Source organism: Camarhynchus parvulus, chromosome 1A, assembly GCF_901933205.1.
Source record: "Camarhynchus parvulus chromosome 1A, STF_HiC, whole genome shotgun sequence".
NCBI classification, from domain to species: domain Eukaryota; kingdom Metazoa; phylum Chordata; class Aves; order Passeriformes; family Thraupidae; genus Camarhynchus; species Camarhynchus parvulus.
Window position 1 is genome coordinate 35690679 of NC_044586.1, and position 23016 is coordinate 35713694.

Here is a 23016-nt window from a genome sequence, read left to right on the forward strand (position 1 = left end):
AGAGAAGGTACCAGTGTGAGCTGGACAGCAGGCACCTTCAAAGTGGTGATGTTTAACACAAAGAATTGGAAATGTTTCTGACAAGAGGTATTTTTCATCTACAGGACTGGAGGTGCTTGAACATGTGCAACCAATGCCAACTGGATCTTTCATACAGAGTAATGTGCCAAGAAGCATCAAGTTCCTACCCCTACAAACACAGTTCCTTAACTTGCTTTGAGGGAACAGCTATCCCAGTGTGGACTGGGACCAGAGGACACTCCAAAAGTCACACAGCAAGTAAGAAGGGAAGCAGCAAATGACCTCCAGTCACTCTGCTGCCCTTGCCATGCATCAGCCTGGTCACTGGGCACCACAGTGTGTACAGGAGGTCTTATGGAAATCAGTTCTAAAATACACGAGACAATTAATCTGAAAAGGACACTGAGCGATACCAGCAGGTTTGTCATCGTGCCTTGTGCCAACTAAGCTTTCAGGCTTTCAAATCTAGCACTTTTCTCATCCTCAGGAAATATTTCTGCTATGTGTTAAAATCACAACGAACCCCAAGGTATTTACACATAATACTAAGAGTATCAGAGATTAGTATAATGCACAGTATGTTTAGAATTGCAGAATTGTTAATGTAGATTAAAGTGCTTTGCCAGTAATCACTCACTTTCCTGACCCAGCCACATGGCTTTTCCATTTGCTGCACTCCAGCACTGCCAAGCTGCACAGCTGGTCCCGGGGGGAGCAGCCCTGTGGGGGCAATGACAAGTGCCATGAGACTGCTCTGGCCCCAGCCCCTGACTACAGCAGGGTAAATGTGCCCTGGGAGACTGCCAGAAACATGGAACTCTCTGTGCTGAGCAAGTGGACTAGAGCTGGTTCTCCCATCACACACAGCAAGGAAGCAGACAAAGCAGACCCAGCGAGACTCCATGCCCGCAGTGCCGTGTGTTTTCCGGAGCATCCCCTTCATGGAGATGATGTGACTGGGATGGGCAGCTCAGCAGCAAACACCCACAGCCCTACAAGGAGCTGATGTCCCTCTCTGGTGGTGTGAGTCACACCAATGACACACAGGCTCTCCTCAGCAAGCACTCAGGCATTCCACTGTTTGGGTAAGGTGCTGGCAAAACATACTCCTGTAAAACCACCACTGTAAAATCCCTGCTCCTTACAGCATGGAGCACTCGTGAAGAGGGTATCGGAGAGGGGACAAGAAAAACTGTAGGACTGAATACCACTGAGGCAATAAAGTTAGATCCAGTATTTAATCATCTTTTCCAATAACTGCTTCATTTTTTTAGAAGTATTTCTGAGAGATTTCTGCAGTTCATCACAGTGAATGGGTGATGATGAAAGATTTTGTCTAGACAGAAGGTAAGGTTTGAACTTCAAAATCAAGTTCTACACAGTGGGAAAGAAACCTAACCAGCACAATGTTACGTTTGCCTTAAAGCAGTAAAAAAAAAAGAAAAAGAAAAAAAAAGAAAAAAAAAGAAAGCCCCCAAAAGTTAAAACCCCCAAAACAATAATTTTTTTTTTGTAAATATGTTCTATCTAAAGTAAATATTTTAAATATTTAATATTAAACATTAGTAAAGATCGCCTTGTGTAGATGAAAGCAACATCATCAGGGAGTTTCATAAACTGTCTCAGTTTCTGGGTAGCTGCTCTTCAGCACTAACAGCACACAGCATATTTGGTGCAGCCTAGATTTCTCTTTTGTTTTTTGGTAGAATATACTTATTTAGTGCCATAGCAGAAGAAGCAATTAGCAGGCATTTCACGGGGCAATCTCCCAAGAACAGTCCTGAGACAAGAGCCACTCCACCACACAGATCAGACCCTGGAAGGAGATGCAGCTGGGTGCCCCGCAGACCTGCAGGTGTGTCGGGCTGCCCCACCTCAGACCTTCTTGCAGGTTTCTCTTTTCCACAAGCAGCCTTGCCACTCACAAATGCTTCTTCTTTTTTATTGCCTCTGCCCTGATAGCCAAGCTCTTGGCACAGATGGTCAGGACCACGATGAGGACTCCGACCAGGAAAGTCACCACGGGCCAGAGGAAGCAGTGCAAGAGAACAGTCTCATCGTGGGTGCGCTTCAGCATCACATCATCCGGCCTGGGAAACGGGGAACAGAAGATGGAGAAAATATAAATCAACAAGGTGATTTATTTGCCAAAGTGTCAGAAAATTATTAAGTGGATTATTTAATTCACTTCTTCTATTTGCCTTTTTATCACTAGCACTCATGGCAGACTGTGAGAGCTTTCCACTTGCAGTCCTTACAGGCTAACAAGTTCATTTGGAAAAAAAAAAAAAAAAAAAAAAAAAACCCAGAAAAAAAGTGTTGGTTCTCTAGATCTTCCAGCAAATGTGGTCATCACAAACAGCCAGAGAGATACAGTATCACACTGACTGTGGATTGCAAAACCACCCCAGCAAAAACATAATACCAGGCAGCATTTATACATATCTACCTCAGATGTTATCAAGGCCTGTGAAAGGATTTAAACAGTAATTAAAACTTCGCTTTTAGCTTTGAGCACTGATGTGTCCATGGGGATACATGGAGGCTCCTGATGAAGCAAGCCCTGGCTGTGGTTTGGCTCTGGGCAGGGAGCTGGTCCCTGTCCTCAGCACTGGCCTGCTGGCGGCCCAGGTTAGCCCAGCTGCAGTGGCAGGCAGCAGGCTGCAAGAAATCCATCCCCACCAGGACTACAGCCTGCCCTGGGCGGCCAAGGCTCCCAAGTCAGCTCCTTCCCTGCAGTGGTGTTTCAGCAATAGGCTGGGATTTGGGGCTGCACACAGCAGGGCCTCAGTAGTCTTGAGTAGGCTCCTACAGGGACAATTTGGCAAGGCTCCTACAAAGCTCTGAACCTCCTTGCCTCCAGCAGCAGCATCTAATACACACTCATGGTGGGGTCTGTGACAGGTTTATGCACTTACAAACGGAAAGGGAGGAAGGAGGAGAATTGAGGAGGAAGCATCTTCAGACATTTGGAAATTTAGCTGTGCCACATGTCTGAAAGATCTGCTGTCTATCTGCCTCTTCCAAGTCTGGGAGGTTGTTGGCAAAATGTGATGGCAGATTTTTCTCAGCTCTGGCTCTTTCTGCTCTCCCTTGCAGTTTAATAGTTATTAAATCGATCTCATGGCGTTTGCACTTTGCTCTTGCTTTCCCATCTACAGCCAGAGATGAGCAGTCTGCTGGAAAACTATCGGCAAAGGAGAGAAAGAGAACTTTCTCCAGCTAGAAAAATATCAATAGTCTTGACTCATGTTGGTCCTCACTCACACCAAACACTCCCATCGCCTGTCGCTTCACCAATGCCACCTGACACTTCTTGGAACAACAAACCTCACAGCCTAAAAGCCTGGCAAACCAGGCCCATCCAGCAGTGTCCTGGGAACCAAGGTCTCCTAACATGGTGGTACATGGGAGCAGATCCCTGCTCAATGGCTGTGCTGTCTCTCCCATGATAGCTTTGTCCTGATCAGAAAGGAGCCCTAAGAAAGAATTCCCTGTTGAGGAGAAAGAAGGAACTCTTCTTCCTTCACTGAGAAATTGAATGGAGATGTCTGCAAGTCTGCAGAGTTTTATCCATCCTTAAAGACCTACTGGAGCCAGACTGCCAAGCTACACCTGATGCCAGATTTAACTACACCTGCATTTGCATTTGGGGGTCTCTCACCCAAAATTGCTGTGTGGAGAATCCTCTGCACTGTGCCAGCCTGAAAGTCCCCAAGGCCAGCACCATATGTCTCTGTTTCTGTAGTAAGGAGCATAATAAAACTCTGATTGTGAGCAGCTCAGCTATATAGAATTTGAAATTCAGCAGCATAAAAAGATAGCAAAAGAATCCCAGGTGTATTCAGTAGTGGAATGTATGAATTCTGCACAACCAAAATCCTCCAGAAATATAAGCAGGCACAGGTGGAGACTATAAATTGAATAAAGCAGTATTAACTTCATGGGTGCAAACTCACCAACCTGTGCACCTGAACAAAGAAATCCTCTCACAAGAGGCATAAGCCTGCTCCCCACAATTACTGTGTCATCACCTATAACAACAGACTGCTGATTGGCAAGGAGGCCAGAAGTAGGCAACACTCAATCTTCACAGCTCTGAACTTATTAGTGACATTGAATTTCAAGTATTTTTTTAAGCAGATGTTAGTTCAAAAATAAGGGACAAGCAAAAACCTAGAAAATTGGATTCAATTAAAGGAAAGAAAGTGTGATTGGGGAAAGTAAGATATCTTTTAGACTGAATCTTAAATGTTTTGAAAAACATGGGTACCAAAGGTAACAGTGATGGATGTCAAACCCTCCTTATAGATATGACAATGACTTAGTAATTTAAAAGAGTTTCTCTTTTAGAAAAGAGTCAAAGACAAAGCCTTTAAGTAAGTTTTGAGCTGAGGTTTGGGTTTAGATGGGTATTACTGCTATTTTTAAGTACAGTAAGAGTCCCTGCGCACTGGAGTGGCCTCACCTTGATTCCTGTGTGCAGTTTTGGGTGCCACAATATAAGAAAGATGTTAAGTTGTTGGAGAGCATCCAAAGGAGGAACATGAGGATGATGAAGGGCCTTGAGGGGAAGCCATATGAGTAGTGGCTGGGGTCACTTTGTTCAGTGTGGAGTAGAGGGGAGACCTCATTGCAGTTACTTCCTCGCATGGAGGAAGAGCAGGGGCAGACGCTGATCCCTTCTCTGTGGTGCCAGTGACAGAACCCAAGGGAATGACATGAAGCTTTGTCAGGGGAGGTTCAGGTTGGGTATTGGAAAAATGTTCTTCATTCACAGGGTGGCTGGACACTGGAACAGGCTCCCCAGGGCAGTGGTCAGAGCACCAAACCTGTCTGAGTTCAAGAAGCATTTGGACAATGCTCTTGGGCACATGGAGTGACTCTGGGAATGGTGCTGTGCAGGGCCAGTGGCTGGATTGGATCATCCTTGTGCGTGCCTTCCAATCCAGAGTATTCTGTGATTCTGTGGCATTTGAAGCACAGTAATGTAACTGCTTTGGGTCTGCTTGGCAAAGCTAGCAGTTTTGACTTTTCATGCTGCTTTTTTAAAGGTGACCTCCTGCTCCCACAGTCTGAAGGCTTGTTGTTTTGCTTGGAAACAGGAAAGGAAAGGCTCTGTCCCCAGGGGAAGACTTCTCATGGTAAAAACCTATCTTTGCTGGAAAGCCCAAGAGCACCACTCCCCTGGTGATGAGGCAGTGATGTTGAACCCAAAGGAGGTACATCATGCCTAAAAACATGTTTCTTTTCCCTACAAAAATCAGCTGATATAATTAAATTTGTGTCTTGCTCCTGTAAATACAGTGTCTTCAGTAAACCCATCTTTGCTCTGTGACTTTCTTCAGTACTTCAGTTCAAGGATGTTGGCAGAGGGGTTGTGCATATTCACCCTAAGCTTGATTACTGGCAGCCTCTTCCTTCTAGCAATGCTGCCATTCAGGTTTCCAGTAAATGTAAAGCCTCTTGAGGAGATGCACCCAAAATCCTATCACCAGTTATCCATGCATAAAACAGTGGCAGAGGCAAGAAAGAAACCTAGTGGGACGAAAGGGGGAAACCCTGCAGTGATTGCAAGCCATGCTCAGGCATTCAGAGCTGGCTCTTGCTGTCAGCAGTGATGGCCACTGTGCAGCACCACCACTGCCCAGCAGCAGTCCCAGGGTGAAACAACAAATAAACTGAAAAAAACATCCCTGAAGAAGCCTTTGCCTTAACCCTGGAAAGACAGCTTTCCCTTTCAGACAAGGAGGAAGGAAATTTGTTTTCATTGCTAAAAGGTGAGACCAGGACTTATTTTTAGCAGGACTTTGAGCTCAGGGCTAGACCTTTGTGGAGCTTTGAGCAGGGCTAACTGGATTAGTTGCATTATACAACACATCCCTGTTAGGTTCTGCCAGGTAGCTCAGACACCAAATAGCACAGGCCTCCATCAGAGCCTGCAGAGCAATTACTGAACATCATGGGGAGAATTGCAGTGCAGGGATTACCAAAATGTCACGCAGGACCAAAAGGTTACAGGCACATAAACATTTCAGTCATCACTTATGAACCAAACTGTGAACCTAATGTCACACAATAGCTGACAGAGGTGGAGGTGCTGGATAGGAAACCTTACAAATATCTTTGTATTCAAACAATCTGGATTTAAAGATGTTTGCAATACACTGACTTTTTCCCCACAGATACCCACATCCCTTTGCTCTGACAAGCAGTCATTTTTTCCCTTATTGCTGCAAGAGGCAGGGCTGCTCAGCTGGATGGCTGCATGCAGAGGCAGCACAGCGTCTTATTGACAGCAAAGCCCTTTCCCCCTCAGGCCCAAGCACTGCTCCACAGGTGGGGGAATTAATTTAGAAAACTGTGAAGTAACAGAGCAAACCAAGATTTATGTTCCAACACTTCGTGGATGAGCAGCCTTACTACCTGAGCCCCCTTGGCTTGCACACATAATTATTCTGAGGTAAGTGGGAACCCTGCAGGGCACCCCAACAACATACAGGTTGTCACTAATCACTTGACAGGGTTTGCTCTTCAAATATCTGATGAATATGTGTACAGCATCCTGCAGCAAACACAGAGGAGGTTAAAGCATGGCTGGCTCATCTGCTGTGCCACAGCAAAGGAAGCACAGAGTGTTCTCATGTATGGGACAAACCCAAGAAACTACTTGACACAGGTTGCTCTGCCTGTCTCTGCATGGCATGAGACAGTGAGGTCTCAGCTCATGGCAATCTTAGTTTCTCTCTTTTTTGTTCTTGTCATGGATGTCAGTGACACCTGGAACATGAAGAAATAAAGTGACAGGATCTTCCCCATCCTGCCTGTTCCCACAGGCCTCCCACTTTAGGGCATGCAACTGTGGCCCTTGTTTGCATGAGGTCATGAGTGCAGACTGCTGGGACACTGGGTGTGAGACCCAGAACACCAAAGCCCTAGAGCTCAGTGCCTTCTCAAACCTTCAGCAACAGCCTGAGAACTTCATCTGGATTTGTTCTTTATTTTAGAGTCTGAAACCAACTGAAGGTTGGTTTCTGCTGGGCTTCCTTCAGACTGGGGTATCATCATGCCAACAGACAGGCACCTTCACCAGAGATCAGAAAAGCAACTTGAACATGCAGCTTGAACCCCCTGTCCCAAAGCTTGCCAGAGAAGAATAGAACACTGAAGTTAAGTGCCTGCAGTGGCAAAGCAAAACCTCACTCTTCAGTAAAGCACTGAGCTCCAAGATAAGCTGTGCTTTGGTTCCCTAAGACAAATGTCAGGCAGCTAATTTTGCTGGACAGTTTGATTTACAGTAACTAAGAATGGTTGAAATTGCTAAGTCTGCTTCTCATCCCTTTCACATAAGTTTGAACTGTAAGAATGGCACCCCTTTTTCTCATCTTTCCAAAGTAACCTGTTGAACCCACCAAACTGAAAGGGAGAAGTTACCCAACAGTACACTCTGCATGCAGCAACAGTTCTGACAATGAAAATTGAGCAAACTCGGTGAAGAGATGTTCGTTCATTGCCTGCATATTCACCTAGAATTTTATTCTGCTTTTTCAAAAGAGGGAGTATTAATGTTACAAACACTACATTCTCTAACGAACTATTTACTATACATTTTATACAGACTGACAGAGAACAGTCAGCTTATCCACACAGTGAAAAAATACTGTCAGAAAACATGCACAATTCTATTTTGAAGGGAACAGATTTCTCCCTCTTTGTTATGGTTTCTTTTCACTGCTTTGCAGGCTGCTTAGTCATCATTGCTCTAAAAGTATACCCAAGCAAGCACATTCCCAGTCAGCAGAACTTATCTCCCAAAGCTCATTGCTATCTCCAGAAGAAAATGGATGGTGTACACATTTCAGCTTATACTATCTTCTAGGATCTCTGGCAGCGAGCCTCTCTTATCCTGTGTATGAATTGTTGCATGATCAGCAAAAGGCAGTGTTTCAAGGCAGCCATTGTGGTGGCAAGAACTTTTAGCAGTACAGGATTCAGCATCTTTAGGGGAAAAAACCCTTCCTGAGTGCTGCGCAATTTCTCAGTGCCAGCTTACATAAATGTCAGATGCTAGGCAGAAAGAAAAGCTTTGTCTTTGCTCCACCAAAATGTAATGTGAGAACCAGCTCCGATAGCTCTGGACACCTACCACCCTACACTCCTCTACAGGAGAGAAATAAACATCTCTGGGCATCTGACCTGTATCAGGCATTTACTTTGGGTAAGATAAAAGGCTCCTGTTTCTCTCCACTGACTAAAAAATTCACACAGTTACTTTTTACATCATCCTCTCCACACCAGTTTAGATGTACCCTAGCTATGAGTTCTCCTGCAGACAATCCCATGCTTCTGACTCTGCTGCTCACTTGGGCAGTGGGTGCTGCAAGTCCCAGTTCTCAGGAGTACGAGGAACAGGCAACACCTGCCTGCCCAGAAAAACCAGAATCATCACTTGGCTCCTGGTCGCCAGATCCAAGCTTTGGCACCTTGTGGACCAGAGGACTGCCAAGAAGGTCCCTGATAGGTCTGATGTCATCACTCAGAGTGCCCTAACTTTTAACCCCTGAATGTTTCTTTCCCTTCTAAAAGAAAAAGTTTTGTACAAAATTTTGGTGGTGTCCCTCTGGAAAGAATTAACCAGGGACAACAAACTCATCCTGGGCATGCTGACTGGGTCTCCAGTCTCTTCAGGAAGACAACTATTCTAGCCAGCCTAGGGCAAAGCTGAAGCCCCCAAGGCACTGAGCAGGACACTCACAGCGAGTCAGGCATTTCTCCACCTGCCATCCATTTTCCTCCTGATTGTCTTTCTGAACTTAAATATCTGGTGCCAACAATCCCAGACTGAGTCCTGAATTGCACCTGCAAGTCATGAGCTATTCCCTCATCTATTTAATTTTCAGGTGTTTGTGCGACAGGACTAACCTCCTCCTGCAGCCACATTACCTTTTATTTCCTGGCATATCACCATCAGAAAGAGACAGGAAAAAGCACTCCCTCCCCTTTCTGTTTACTGGAGGAAGGAAACCACACAGCATACACATGGAAGTCACATCAACACTGGCAGCAAAAGTAAGAACTGAAACAGGAGGGGAGATTCTTTTTTTTCTACTCTGCAAGCATGTATGAAACCTGGCAGTTCTGTTGCTGTCTATTACCCACATCTGATCCCTCCTTAACCTTCTATGAACACAATTGCTGAGTTAGTTTGTCGTATTTACTGATCTCCCCTCTTCTTCCATGAGTACAGTAGGGTTTCTTTCCTGTGGAGGAATGTTAATATCCACACCGGAAATTTGCATTTCATAACATCTATGTGTTAAAAGGCAAGACATTTTTTGCTATAAAAATTGCATGCTTTAAGGAAAAACTTTTCTCAGAGTTTTATATTTTCACTTCAAGCGGTAAAAATACTCCTTTCCTTTCTGTATAGCTTTTCATCAGTGGAGCTGTCTTGCAAAGTTCTGCACTGAGCTCTGTGTGATAAACCACATTGCCCTGGAGGGGGTCTCTGTGTGTATGCACATGTGCATGCATTTATTGTATGTTCCAACAGAACCAATGGGCAGCTGTTAGGCAGATGCATAAGCGCTCCTGCCCAGCCAAAAGGAGATTACTCACCTCAAGTGCTGGTTAAAGTAGCATGTAAATGGTTGAGATCCCACTTTCTCTTTCCAGTATTTCTGCTTGTACGTGACGTTCTCAGAGTTCTCCTGATCGTCTCTTGCACAGGGAGGGATGTACGAGCACTGCCAAGACACATTGCAAAACAGAGTTACTGCTGCCCTCAGGAACTCAGGGCATCACTTCTCTGCCTTTTCCTCATGATACCAGCGTGACTGAAATGGACTCAGAATAATAAACAAAAGGTCCAAAGAAACAGAAAAGAAATATCAGCTGAACTTCAATTGCTAATTATTCTGTGTGGGTACTGGAAAAGAATATAGTAGCATTCAGAAAGAAAAGAAAGGCTTTGCCATGTTTGTTCCACTCTTAAACAAAACCCCTTCATAACATCTTCGGGTTTGGTGTGATGAATGTGAAAATGATAATTTCATTTTAATGTATTCCTAGGCAGCTGCGTGGATTGGATTTGAATAACTTCCTATTTTCAGTGAGGCATGTAATCACAAGTTTAGTTAAGTATCATGCTAATAAATAACCCAAAGAGTCCAGCAAGCTTTCCCAGATGATGGGATATCTGGCTGATGTCCACTGATATAAGAAGGTATTCTCCCACTGCATACAACACATGGGAAGAAGAAAAAGGGCTCACAGCCCTGCTTCAGCAGAAAGGTTCAGCATCTGCTTCTGCTGTACAGAAGCCAAAGAGAGTTGAGCATGCAGCTGAGCTACCTGCAGATCTCACCCTCAGACATCTGCTTCAAAGCCCAGAGATCAAGGGAGATTCCTCCCCTGGCTTGGTGCCCTTGGGACTGGGCTTTCACAGGCTCCCCTTTGGGTCACACACATCCGCACACACTCCTTGCTTCCAAGTCATTGCCACACCACCCTTAAGTCCCAGCCACAGGCAGTTAAACAACAGAAAACAAACAGTGCACTGAATCAAGTGTCAGCACTATCAGAGTTTGGTGTCCAAGCACAATCCCTCTAATTTTTACCAGGCATCCACACAGGAGATCATGACAGGAGCTGTTGAACCACACTGAGTGACAGAGCTTGGCTGATCCTCTCATAACAGAGAGGCTTTTCACCCTGCAGGACATATGGACACCAAGTGAACTGAACACACTGAGTTTTAATTCCTTTAAAACTGGGAGCTGCAAACAGAAAAAAGTGTGACTGGGAAGGTAGCTAAAAGGCCTCCTACTTAGGAAGCAGGAGGTGAAGGGTGTGGGAAGCCCCTAAAGGGGGGCCCACAATTGATCACAACATTAATTTCTCCAGTGTCCTGAAGGCAGGAACAGCAAGGAGAGCAACACCCTCTCTGACATGAGCATAAAGATCACCATGGCCCACTGGCCCTGCTTCCTCTCCTGCTGAGGTTTCACAGGAGCTTACCTTGCCCCCAGCTGCACACTATACCTGAGATGTACAGACCTACAAGACCATGTTCACCATACAACAGCTTGAAGATTTGCCATTCCAGGGGCAAGGGAGAAATCTCAGGATTTTATTCCCCTGATCATGTAAAATCTGACCATTTCTGTTAGCTCCTGCAATTGCTGCCAGTGTTTTGCATGCTTCAGAATGAAAGACTGCAAGGTCTTCCTTGCTGCTTCCAGACTGAAACCTACCCTTCCACATGCAAGGATCTCCATTTTCACATGGACTCCTGGCTGGTGTTGCCACGGCACAGAGCTCCCTTTAGTTCCCTGTTCACAGGACCCTGAACAAGGGTTGTCCCACTGCTGATGATGGAGGACAGAAATTAGGGCAACACCCCTCTGCTTCAGAAACCAGAGTGCAGGATTTATCACATACTGTTATTGCCATCTTAGGTAACATTCCTAGGTCAGCAGAATTTTTGGTTGGGTTGTCCACTTTGGAGGCAGCAAACCCTCCCCTTTTTCCTCCACACTCCCAGTGCACAAACACATTTGTGCAGCAGCTGGGCAGAGTCAGCAAATTTGGCACAAAGACACCTGAGAGCACTGCTGGCTCTGCTCTGACCCCTGCCAGCATCAATGTGCTGCACCTTCCCAGCTGGTCCCCTCCTCCCTGCTTGGCCCGGGCTCCAGCACTTCCAACATCCTCCACTCTGATGTTTTCCTGTAGGAGCATTTCCTGCTTTTCCTGTATGGAAATGGCACCAAATCCCACGAGCTGGGCACTCACTGCCTCCATCTGACAGTAATCATCACTCCCAGCCCCAGCTTGTAGGTAGCCTCCAGATTTTAGGGGTTCTAGAAAGAGCTCCCAAACCAGACACTGTTTGGCCAGCACACAAAATGAATAGCTAGACAAAGCAGCCAAGCACCAATAGACATTATTTTGCCTAAACACACCCAGCTATCTCAAAGCTACTTTTCCTGTGTTCCTGGCTCCAGCACACATATTTCCTCTATCCTCTGAAATGTTTCCTCTTCCTGGCTGAGCCTGCTGCTGTCCTCTGCTATGAGAGTGCAACCAGTGCCCCACCAGTCCTGGCTAAACTTTCTCTGGATCCTGCAGAGACCTTCCACCCCACAAAATATTGCTTGAGTCCTTCACAAAGTTCATAACCTGGTGAACTGTTGGTTAGCCCCATGCTGAGTTTCAGGCTTAGGAACAACCAGAGAGGTCTCTTTTCCCAAGAGACGTCCATCTGAACAGACAAGTATCAAGCTTGAGCAGTCTCCCAGGACATTTCATCACAGAGAGCTTCACATTTTTTTCCCATCAGTCCCCATGCTCAATATGAAGATATTAAAAATTGAGTTTCTCAGGGCAGGGATTTTTCTTGGTTTGGAAGATGTAAAGGGGCCCACAGAGTTTCTTTGAGCGGCACTTCTGTGTTTTCCAGTACCAAAGCAGGACAGTGTATATGAGTATTGTCAGTAGCTACAGGAGGGACCCCTGGAAGCTGGGCACAACAGTGAACGCTTTCCATAACTCGAACTTCAGATCATTTTTTGCACACATAATCCCAGCAGACAGAAAGCATCTAGATACATTTCTACCTCTTCCTCTTTATCTCCATGTGGAAAACACAAAGGAGATGCCTGGAGTCTTGCCATAAATTGATGTGGCCTCTCTGCTTCTGCCTGTTGAGGATTAACAGTCCTGAGGAGAGGAATGGTGCCTGTCCAAATATGAATCCCAGGGGCCACCCTGAAACATCAACTCAATGTGACAAAGGCCTTGAGCCACAGAAAACACCCAAGATGCAATCCCAGAGTGAGCATTATCAGCTGCTGCACAAACCCTGGAGCTTGTTTGCCTTGTTTGCCAGCACTGTCCCCACCAACCCAAGGTGATTTTGTCCCTTTCTGACCCACACAGGGGCTGGATCTCTCTTCACTCAGCCTCCCAAGCACACTTCTAGCTCTATCACCTTCCAAAGCAGATTCAGCAGGCAGATAAAAGGGAATTGTATCCTCACAAATTTTGCTGCTGTGACTTGATGGATGAATGTGAAATAATTTCCACTTTGGCAATAGGCAGCTTCTGAAACATTGAATCTGTAGTTCTCCCTTACAAGACATGGCATGAAATACTGACATCAAAACATAAACAAACTGAAAGCAAGCTAGGACACCAGTAAAAATATCAGTTAATAGCCAATACATCTTTACACCAAGATTTTGTGGGAATTGTATCTGTGTTTGCTGCTGGATGCTCCCACTTCAGTCTCTGCAGGTGCTTGGAAAGATTCCTGGTACATCTGAACACTTCATGAGGGCAGATATTCTTCCATATCACAGAGAAAGAATAGATGCATGAACTCTTGACTATGGTTTAAGTTCCAGGCTGAATTTCATGCTTTTCAAAGATCAATTCTTGCCTAATTCAGTCACGTTTTTAATTTAAAAACCCAGACTTGGTAAACTACAAGTCCAAGAAAGTTTCAAATGCAAAGAGACATCCTGGCCCAAAGTAGAAGCAATTCAGCCCAACAGAAGACAAACCAAAGTAATTCAGGAGCAAGATTTCAAACTCAGTTTCCAAGTGATCTGTGGAGGAGCACCCTGCTGGCTCCTGGTGAGCTATGGGACAGAGCATGTGCCATCTGTTTGCTGTGGCACAGCCCTACCCCACCTGCTGGAGTGGAGATCCACCTGCAGCCCATGGTACGACCCCACACCACAGCAAAGGGATGCCCAAAGGAGGCTGGGGCTTTGAGGGAAGCCCACATGGGAGCAGGGTCCTGGCAGGACCTGTGCTCCTGTGGAGAGAGGAGCCCGTGCTGGAGCACTTCATACAGAACTACAGCCTGTGGGAAGGACCCACGTTGGAGAAGGTGATGCAGGACTGTCTCCTGTGGGAGAGACCCCACACTGGAGCAGGGAAAGAGTGTGAAGAGGAAGGAACGCAAATGTGTGATGAACTGACCACAGCCCACATTCCTCGTCCCTCTGTGCTGGTGGGAAGGAGGAGGTGAAGAAAATCAGGAGTGAAGTTCAGCTCAGGAAGGAAAGATGGGTAGGGGAAAGGCATTTTTAGATTTGATTTTATTTATGCAGTGCCCTTCTCTGATTTAATTGGCAATAAAGCTGATTAATTTCCCTGAGTCAAGTCCATTTTTCCCATGATGATAAAGGATGAGTGATCTCTCCCTGTCCTTATCTCAACCCATAAACCTTTCGTTATATTTTCTCTCCCTTGTCCACCTAAGGAGTGATACAGCAGCTTGGGGGGGACCTGAAGTTCAGCCAGGGTCAAGCCACCACACCAAGCAATAGATGAGCTTCTCCTAACTCTGTGTGTGTCTCCATGCACTAGTGGGTTACCTTCATGGCATGGAGGGGAGGAAGGGCTGCCACAACCATCCCACTGGGCAGGGCATGAGCAGGTGGGCTCGCTCCATTAGTACTAAAATGGCCCCCTCCCAGCTGAGTGTCCTGAGGGAGCTGGAGCTGAGCACCATGCCTGGCTTTCACCTGCATCTGTCACTGCAAATGATCATCAGCAGCACAGCCCACCAGGAGTGATCACACCCATGACCCCTCACAGAGGCTCGAGGCAGGGAGTGGTGCCCAGGTGAGACAGGTGGGTTATGGGGTTTATCCATGGTCCCTGGGGCTGCTTCCAGAGGAATTGCTAGGCAGCATCTGCAGAGTTTGCCTGTCACAGGTACCAGCCCAAACACAGACCTGAATGTTCACCAGACAGAGCCACCAGACTCTCACAAAATTATTGTCAAGTTATATTTTGTTATGAAACCTCCTCTGCCATGGGCTGTATTTAAGAGAGTCCAAAAATTAAGCCCAACTCTATTTACAAGTGTACAGAAGAGATGACTGCACATCATCTTGTCATGTGGAGCCTTTACACAGAGAAGCACGACAGGAGCACAGGCAGGTGTGGAGAGCAGACAAGGGGCAGCAGCTGTTTGCTCCTTGCCTGGGGACAAGGGTGGGGAGAGCCAGGTCTGGCTGCACAGCTGCTAACATCTGTCTTAACAGTCACTCCCTAAAAGCTTCTTTGGCAAAACAGGGGGCAACTTCTTCCAACACTACCCTTAACTGCAGATGTAGAAAGGGAAATGCCTAAAAAGCCAGAAAGCAGACACTTTCAGCAGCTGCCATACTCCCCTGGGCCCAGTCCCTGTGCTGGCTGTGTGCACCACCAATGCACCCCGTGGCCAGAGAGGAACAACGACAAATTGACTTGGGAATTAATCCTGCTCAAACCTTATCTCAGAGATTACTATTGCTATCAAGGCAGCTGAAGAAAGGCTATAGTCACTCTAATGAATTTCTTCCTCTGAGACAGCAATCAAAAAAAAAAAAAGGAAATCCACAGATCACTCAGACGGAACACAAATGTAATCGTGTTGGGTGCTTTATATATACATTCCTGGATTATCTCTGACCCAGCTATATAATCTTTTAAGAGCTAAAATGAATCCTGGGCTGTACAATGATGTGATTATCTTAGAAAGAAAAAGAAAAAAAAATTCTTTTTCCTGCATCTAGAAAAATATTTTTCCTCACTGGAACAGACATTCATATCTGTGATATGTTTATATATCAGCCTGCTCTACTATAGAAAGTAGAAGATTTTTAATCAAATACACTGGGAATTTTTGGGTGGAGTGAAGCTGCCAACTGATTTTTTATTGTTGTGTGTTGTAAGGAGCCTGAACTATGCCCTTTCTATACTATTGATTTACAGGGAAAAATTACTACCCTACAAAGAGAAGCACCTAAGCAGAAAGTAAAATTTAAAAAATGTTCAAAACAAAATTGGTCTTCTTTTTCCCTTCTAGCTAGCTGGAACTGATTAACATGTTGTATGCACGTCTAAATGCATGAACACAAGGGGGCATAGTGCAAAATGTGATGGGAACAGGAAGGGTTAAAAAGCTCTCTAAGTGTTTGTTCATCAATACGTATGGGATCCCGGGCATTAAAATCCAGCAGATTCCTACTCTGTGGCTCTAGTTAATGTGTTTCAGCATAAAATCCTGAAAGCTTTCAAAGAGAGCGAGATTTTAAATCAAAAATTAAAGGAGGGTGTAAGTGTTTGGCTCCACAGGCATTGAAGTAGGGAAAAAAGGGGAAACCAAAGAAACAGATGCAGACTTCAATCCCTTACAAAGGTATTTTTTCCTGAAGAGACCTAACCAACTTTTCTTCTTATTTTGTTTTTGTTTTACATAAGCTTCTCAAAGCAGGAAAAATAATTAGAGTACTTTTTTTTTTCTACACAGTTTTCCACTGAGATAAATTCAATTACTACCAAAGAATACAGTTACATCAAAAAATGCATCCTTTCTGCTTGGTCACATCTGGTAAATCAGATTTAATCCTCAGCAATCAATATCCCAGGGTAAACAGCCCACATCTAGAGATGCAAGGTGGAAGGTAAAGAAAACAGATTATATTTGTAAAAGCAGGAAAGTACCACACACTGCCAACAGCCCTGCTTTCTTATGTAAAATTAACATGAAATTAATTGTTAAATAAAACTAGTTTTTCTGAGTGACATTTACAGGCGTTACTTCTGAAGCTTGGAGTGCCTCCCTGCAATTGCAATTCAGCCCCTGGGCAGGTGCAATCCTTCTCTTCCCACCACACTTCCAGAAAGGCAGAAGAAAATAAGATCAAGAAGTAAAAACAGAACAAAACCCTTGGACAACTCAGAAAGGCAGTGTGGTCACGGTTCAGTTTGAAAGCTGCTGCTGAACCTGCGGGTTCTGCCAGAGCTGCTGAGCCCAGGCAATCAGCACTCACCTCCCACCTCCCACTTTCCAGCTCCCATTCTTGCTGGAGATGGCCACAGCAGAGCCACAGGGCTGTGCTCGGGGTCAGCCACACTGCACCCTCTGCAGAGCCACATCATCTTTACCCCCTGTCAAAGGGGGACTTTTCTCCTGCATTTTGCCAACTCCCCCCTGCCCACCTGAAAATGGAGAGGTGCTTAGAGGAGTGCTGCAGCTCAGCCAGCTAGGGCACTCCTGGCACACCTCTGCCCCCACAGCCCCCTGCACAGGGAGCCTGGCAGCAGCACTCCCAGAAAAAGGTCTGCAAAGCTCCCTCACAGGCCAGTATTTCATCTGCTTTGTGATCAGGCTCCATCCAGCACTGCAGCTTCAATCACTCATCACTTCTGAGTGGTGCCAGCAATTTAATCCAAATCCTGCCAGATTTACCATCCTGCTACTTACTCTGCTGATTTTTACCCCCACCACCCTTCCAAGCTGCTCAGGGGGAAAAAGCAAGCCTCAAACCCTGAGTGGGGAAATTAACCTGCCTTCCAAGGGGCAGAGCACACCACCACAAGTATGACTGAAGAGATGTGAGGCTGCACATCCCAGCTGGACACCCAAGCATGCTTCCCAGCCCTGCAAACAGACTCTGCATTGTGCTGAGCATGGCCCTCAGCACTTTGTTGCATTCACGCCTCAGTCAAGGAGCTGAAATTTCCTTTTCCAGTACACTCCCAATTTCAAGTTCTTTCAGGAGTAGGAGGATTCCGACATGTTATTTTTCGTCTTCAAACTACTTGTTAAGATCTCCTCCACTCAGGTGTGTGTTTTCAAAGCTATCTCTACCCAGCATAAAAAGAAAAAGGAGAAGGCAGAATAACTGCCTTTAAAGAAAGAGAAAGCGCAAGTCACACCTTGCCTTCAGACTTCCCCAGTTTGCTGGAAGATGCAACTTTCACGAATTCTCCATTTGGTCCCTTTTCGTGTGGGTGATGGAGGAGTTTAAGAATCAAAACAGCACGGGTGAAACTTTTGTTTCAGCGCAGCCCCTTGCCCAGCGCCCGGCCAGCAGCGGCTCCATTACCATTTCTCCGTGCGCTTTGGGGAGCGGCGCTGCGAGGTCCCCGCGCTCCGGGACGCGCCGCGCAGCGGCCCCGGGCACTGCCCGGACAGACAGACAGCCCCGCCGGCAGCAGGAGCTGCTCCTCCTCTCCTGCCGGCAGCAGGAGCTTCTCCTCCTCTCCCACCGGCGTCCCGGGCTCCGGCGGGGAGGGTCGGGAGCCGCACAGGAGCCTCCGCTGCTGTCCCTGCGCTGCCGTCCGGGGGCTGCGCTCCGGACGCGGGCGGGACGGACGGAATGGGGATGAGAGCGAAGTGTGAGAGTGGGTGAGAGTCTGTCTGTCCGTGTGTGTGTGTGTGCGTGCATGTATCATACTTAGTATATAGTACAGTGCAATACACTATATAGTATATTATACGTTATACAGAGCATGTTATACTATGCTGTATAGAATCACAAAATATCCCGAATTTAAAGGCACCCACCAGGATAATCAAGACCATCTTCTGGCCCTGCACAGGACAGCTCCGAGAGTCACACCATGTGTTTAACAGGGAATGCTTCTTGAACTCTGTCAGCTTTGGTGCCGTGACCACTGCCCTGGGCACCCTGTTCCAGTGCCCAACCACCCTCTGGGTGAAGAACCTTTTCCTAGTATCAAGCCTAAACCTCCCCTGAGATGATATAGATATAAACGCAAGATATAAATATAGATGTACAGGGTATAGCGTGTTTATAGATATACACTATAGAGATACACTACTTTTCGCTGAGCAACAAGCAGAGCGGCATTTCGGACGGATGCTCCCCCACTTCACTTACCACCCCTCACTTCTAGAAGAGAAATCCGCGCACCGAACAGAGGGCGGCCGCAGGAGCGGTGAAAGGGACCACGGCGGGACCACCGCCCGCATTGTGGGAGAGGAGGGAGCCCGCGGGTCTCACCTTGGGGTTGGTGCGCAGCTGCCGCTCGTCCTCATGGAGCAGGGCGGGTGCGGAGGAGCGGGAGGTGCGGACCAGCACCTGCAGGCAGGGGTAGCGGGCGGTGCCGCGGCAGGCGGCCCCGCAGGAGAAGGTGCAGGCGAAGCGCTCCCCCAGCTGCCGCACCGCCAGCACCGTGCAGTTGGTGGAGCCGCCGCCGCCCCGCTCCTGCAGCGCCGGGCGAAGCCAGCAACAACCCAAACCCAAGAGGGAGAGCAAGCCGGCGGCGATGAGGAGGAAACCCAGCCGCATGCTCTTGTCCTCCGCCTCCGTGTACTCGTAAGCCGCCCGGCTCCTCGCCATCGCCCGGCTGCCGCTGGCATCCGCCGCCGGGCATCAGCCACTGCCATCGGCTAAAGCTACCGCCGCTCCCCGCCTCCCTCCCCGCCTCCTCCGAGGCTGACTGTGCGTGTAACCAGCACGAAAAAAAAAGAGATAAATAAATAAAATGCAAATTTAATCCCGTCTGACCTAATTCAGGGCCCTCCGGGGGTGGAAAGAGACAGATTGCAACGGGATTATCTGACCCTGGAGATTTGCTGTGCGGAGGGCTAGTCCGGATTAATACTGGGTACCCTCATGCAATGTACAATATCTAGAAGAGGGTGGGTGGGGTCCTTTGGGTGCATTGTGGCTCCCTCACAAGGCAACATCTCACCACTGGCTTGGTTAAATCCTAGAGATCTTGTGTGAAGTCCCGTTTAGTACCCCCAAGGCATCAAAGTCTGCAAGGTCTCTATGAGTAGAGGAGGAAACTCATCCAAAATTAAAGAAATTAAATATCTGTAAAGCTACTGAAATAGTCAGTAAATATTCAGTAGCTTTACTGAAGAGTTCAGTAAAAATACTGAAATATTCAGTAAAGCTACTGAAACTAATTAAGTGAGAAGGCAGCTTCTATTTTTACCTTATTAATTAAGAAGGGACATAATGGGAATTGGCCAAATGTTAACAATTTTGGGGTGCAGGGTAAAGTATTCTGGCCAGCCCCATAACCAGCATCTGCACAGCAGTGACAGAGAAAACAGACAAGCAAGATGACAGCTATCACACACAGGAATTGCTTTGAACAGGAAGGTATTGACCTTTGAAGGCTCACCCTAAGAAGTCCTCTCTTGCAAGAAGGATTGCAAGAAAAGCTGCTGATTCAAGAAAATATATTTATTTGGCAAATAAAGTTTGGTTATTACCCAGCATTTCCCACTGTGGCAACACAAGTTCTTCGGTGCCAAAGTACCATATCAATTCTTATAGTTCTATTCTGTCATCTTTATCACAGGCAATTAGGTAGAACAAGATGTGAGCCCAGAGCTGATAGCTGAACTTGATGACACAGCAGACAAGGCACAGAAACACAGAAAAAGTTCAGGAAATAACACTTCCCTTTTTCAATCTCTTTCCCAGTGCAGAGCGCAACGTCAAACTTTTATAAATGAAGCTGATCCATAGATTCTCTAAATGGACTATTAAGCAAGGTTTGGCAGGAAGGCTATTAAGAGTCCATGCTGTGCCATGAATATAGATGGATGTAAATATTGCCCTTGCTTGCACAAGTGCACTACCACACTCCTCTCAAGTCAGCTGCTTTGCAGTAGCCTGCCCTGATCATCAAAGGGTTTCTGGAAAAGTATACCAGCCCTGAGCCAGAATTAAGGGTTTTTTACTTAAAATTCCTATAGGTGTTTATACTAGAAACTCAACTTCTCTTGCTTAGTCCTTAGCTCTGTTCATTCATTCCCATCATCAGGTTTTGCTGCAAGCACTTGTGGTGACAGCAGTCTCTAATAGTAGAGGTTTGTTGCATAAAGTTTTCATAATATAAAAAATAACATAATCAGGTTGATTGGTCACTTACCGCCTGAATGAGAAGCCCCAGCTCTGCTTTCTCAGTGTAAATGAGCTGCAGCTTCTTTGTCTTACCTCCTGAACAGCTGGCCTTCCACACTTGCTCCAACTCCCTGCAGTCCCTTGTACATAAAGCGCTGTCAGGCGGAAATTAAGGCAACAGCTCACTGGGTGACAGAGCAACCTTGACTTCGTCCTCCTGTGTGCATCCAGTCCCTACATCATCCACAGATGGGGAGAGACTGAAGCTGTAATTTAACTGGGAATGGCCTGAGCATTCACCAGGTGATCTCATAGATTTTGAACTTTTCTGAACAAATGACTCAGTCAAGCCTCAAAATCTATTCGGATCAATTGGAAGTGAAAAATGATCATCAATGCCTGCTCATTGTAGCAGAGTGAAGGGGGCCTGTTGTGAAGATTTTACCTCTGCTGTCACCTGCTGAGGGCAGGAGTGGGGATGCTGGCTCCAGGACCCTGGCTGCACAAGGAGCCACCAGGGATGAGAAAGCTGGCATACAAAGTCCAATGTCTGTATGAAAATCTCAACAGCAGGAGAACAGGTCCTGCTCTTTTGGGCCCTTCCTTGCCCCACAGCCAAGGGACAGCCTCACCTATGGCCAGCTGCAGCTGACCCACCTGCAGTGGGTACGGGCAGTGCTGAGAACACCTGTGCCTTGGAGGCTGGGCAGGCACAAGGCAGCTCTGCCACCACACCCACCAGGCTGCTCATGGGGACTGGGCTCACAGTGCCCTGTTCCTGTTTCCCTGCACAAGCTCAGTGCTGCTCCGTGGGATGCTGACTCTTCCAGGAAGTGAACTGCCTTTTCCAAAAGCAAGTGTCTATATAAAACAACAGAGTGCCTTTATAAAAACAATACTCTGATGCCCACCAGAAAGTAAACTGGCCTTCCAAGGGAAGAGAGATCTCTGGAACCACCAAAGCCAGCCTTTAGTCAAGAATGAGTTTCGAGAACACTGAAAGGTTTCCACAGAGGTTCATCAGTGCCTGCACCAGAGCAGCTCTGGGACACCTGCCTTCCTTTGGCTCCTCATCAGGACTGTTCACAGCTGATGCAGGATGGCCCAATCATGACTACTGGCTACTTCACTGGATTGTTTGCTAAACCATAGGGAGTTCAAAAGGTGATTTTACAGAAAATTATTTTGGTAGTTTCATCAGGAAAAAACCTGACATATACCCACATATATTAGCTCATTAGTACCAAGAAGGCAATATGAAATGCAAAGGAGAAACTGAAGCCTAGAAAAAAATACACAAAATTGGTTCACGACTGCTAATCCAGAAGTGAGCTGAATAAATAACAGTTACGACTATCGTTCAATGTGCTTTAACATTATTTTCAAAAATATAGTTTACTTCTAACACTAAAGTGATTTTAAGTAGTAAAGCTACTGAAACTATTAAAGCCAAAATTTCAAAGTAGGTTATCCAGCTGCATTTCCTCAGGTCTTTTTAATGTACTGGAAGCCTTCAGATTTATGGAAACAAGAGCATGCATGCTTATCACAGAGAAACAAAAACTTAATTCACATACTATATATGAAAATAAAAGCATCAGCAGTCAATCCAGACTAAATTCTTAGTCCAATTTGCATTGTCAGAATTCAACTTCTTACTAGCATTAATTTTGGGCAGCAGCAAATTTTGAGGGACACAATGAAAAGGTACTTGAAAACTAAGCACACTCTGAAATTTGGCTTGAATAGCAATTGCTGTATCTAGGACCTTAAACCAAAAGCACTGTCTAGCTATCTCATGCTTAGGATGGCAGCTGTGCATTTAGAGGCTTTTCTTGGGTGTGACAGATAGCAACCAGTTTTTCCTTTTTGTTTCATTCAATGTCCAGCCATGGAAGGATTTTCAATTGGAAGTTACCAGGAATTGGGATGTGGGATGGGGGAAGTTTCTTTTAAGTCACTAGTAACATTAAACAGTATTATTTAGAAGATGGACAGCCTTCTTCCATATCCATGGCCACCTAGGAGCCTCTCAGGACCAAGATGATGGCCTCACAGACCTCTCTTTCCCTGCACTGCCTAGGTCATGCCAAAGACTGTTTCTGGTCTCTTCATGGTCAACAGAAAGAGTCCCTCAAGACTGCAAAAATCTTGCATCTGACTACAACACTCAAATTCTTATTTGGATGCATCCTCCCTTTTTTTATGGAAACTGTAAAACAGAACCAGATCAGTACAAGTACTGGCTGGCGGTCAGAGAGGATTTCAGACCTGCCATGCAGCCAAGTGATACAATCATACATCTCTGCACTGC

General features: G+C 46.3%; 1 protein-coding gene across 1 annotated transcript; it reads right to left on the reverse strand.

Moving 5' to 3' along the window:
* Positions 1–1500: 1500 nt before the first annotated feature.
* Positions 1501–19204, reverse strand: KCNMB4 (potassium calcium-activated channel subfamily M regulatory beta subunit 4). The gene is made up of 3 exons (XM_030960535.1): positions 18840–19204; positions 9640–9767; positions 1501–2111 (listed from the first exon to the last, which is right to left on the reverse strand). The coding sequence occupies exons 1-3, from the start codon at positions 19176–19178 to the stop codon at positions 1943–1945; spliced, it is 636 nt and encodes a 211-aa protein (XP_030816395.1). The 5' UTR covers positions 19179–19204; the 3' UTR covers positions 1501–1942.
* Positions 19205–23016: the final 3812 nt, after the last annotated feature.

What these genes read in the sequence shown, in the direction of transcription:
- KCNMB4 (XM_030960535.1), bottom strand. Translation starts at nt 19,178, where the DNA reads ATGGCGAGGAGCCGGGCGGCTTACGAGTACACGGAGGCGGAGGACAAG. An exon ending in AGCTGCGCACCAACCCCAAG is followed by an intron (nt 9,768 to 18,839) that starts GTGAGACCCGCG and finishes GTGTCTTGGCAG; the next exon opens with TGCTCGTACATCCCTCCCTG. An exon ending in TACTTTAACCAGCACTTGAG is followed by an intron (nt 2,112 to 9,639) that starts GTGAGTAATCTC and finishes CCCGTTTCCCAG; the next exon opens with GCCGGATGATGTGATGCTGA.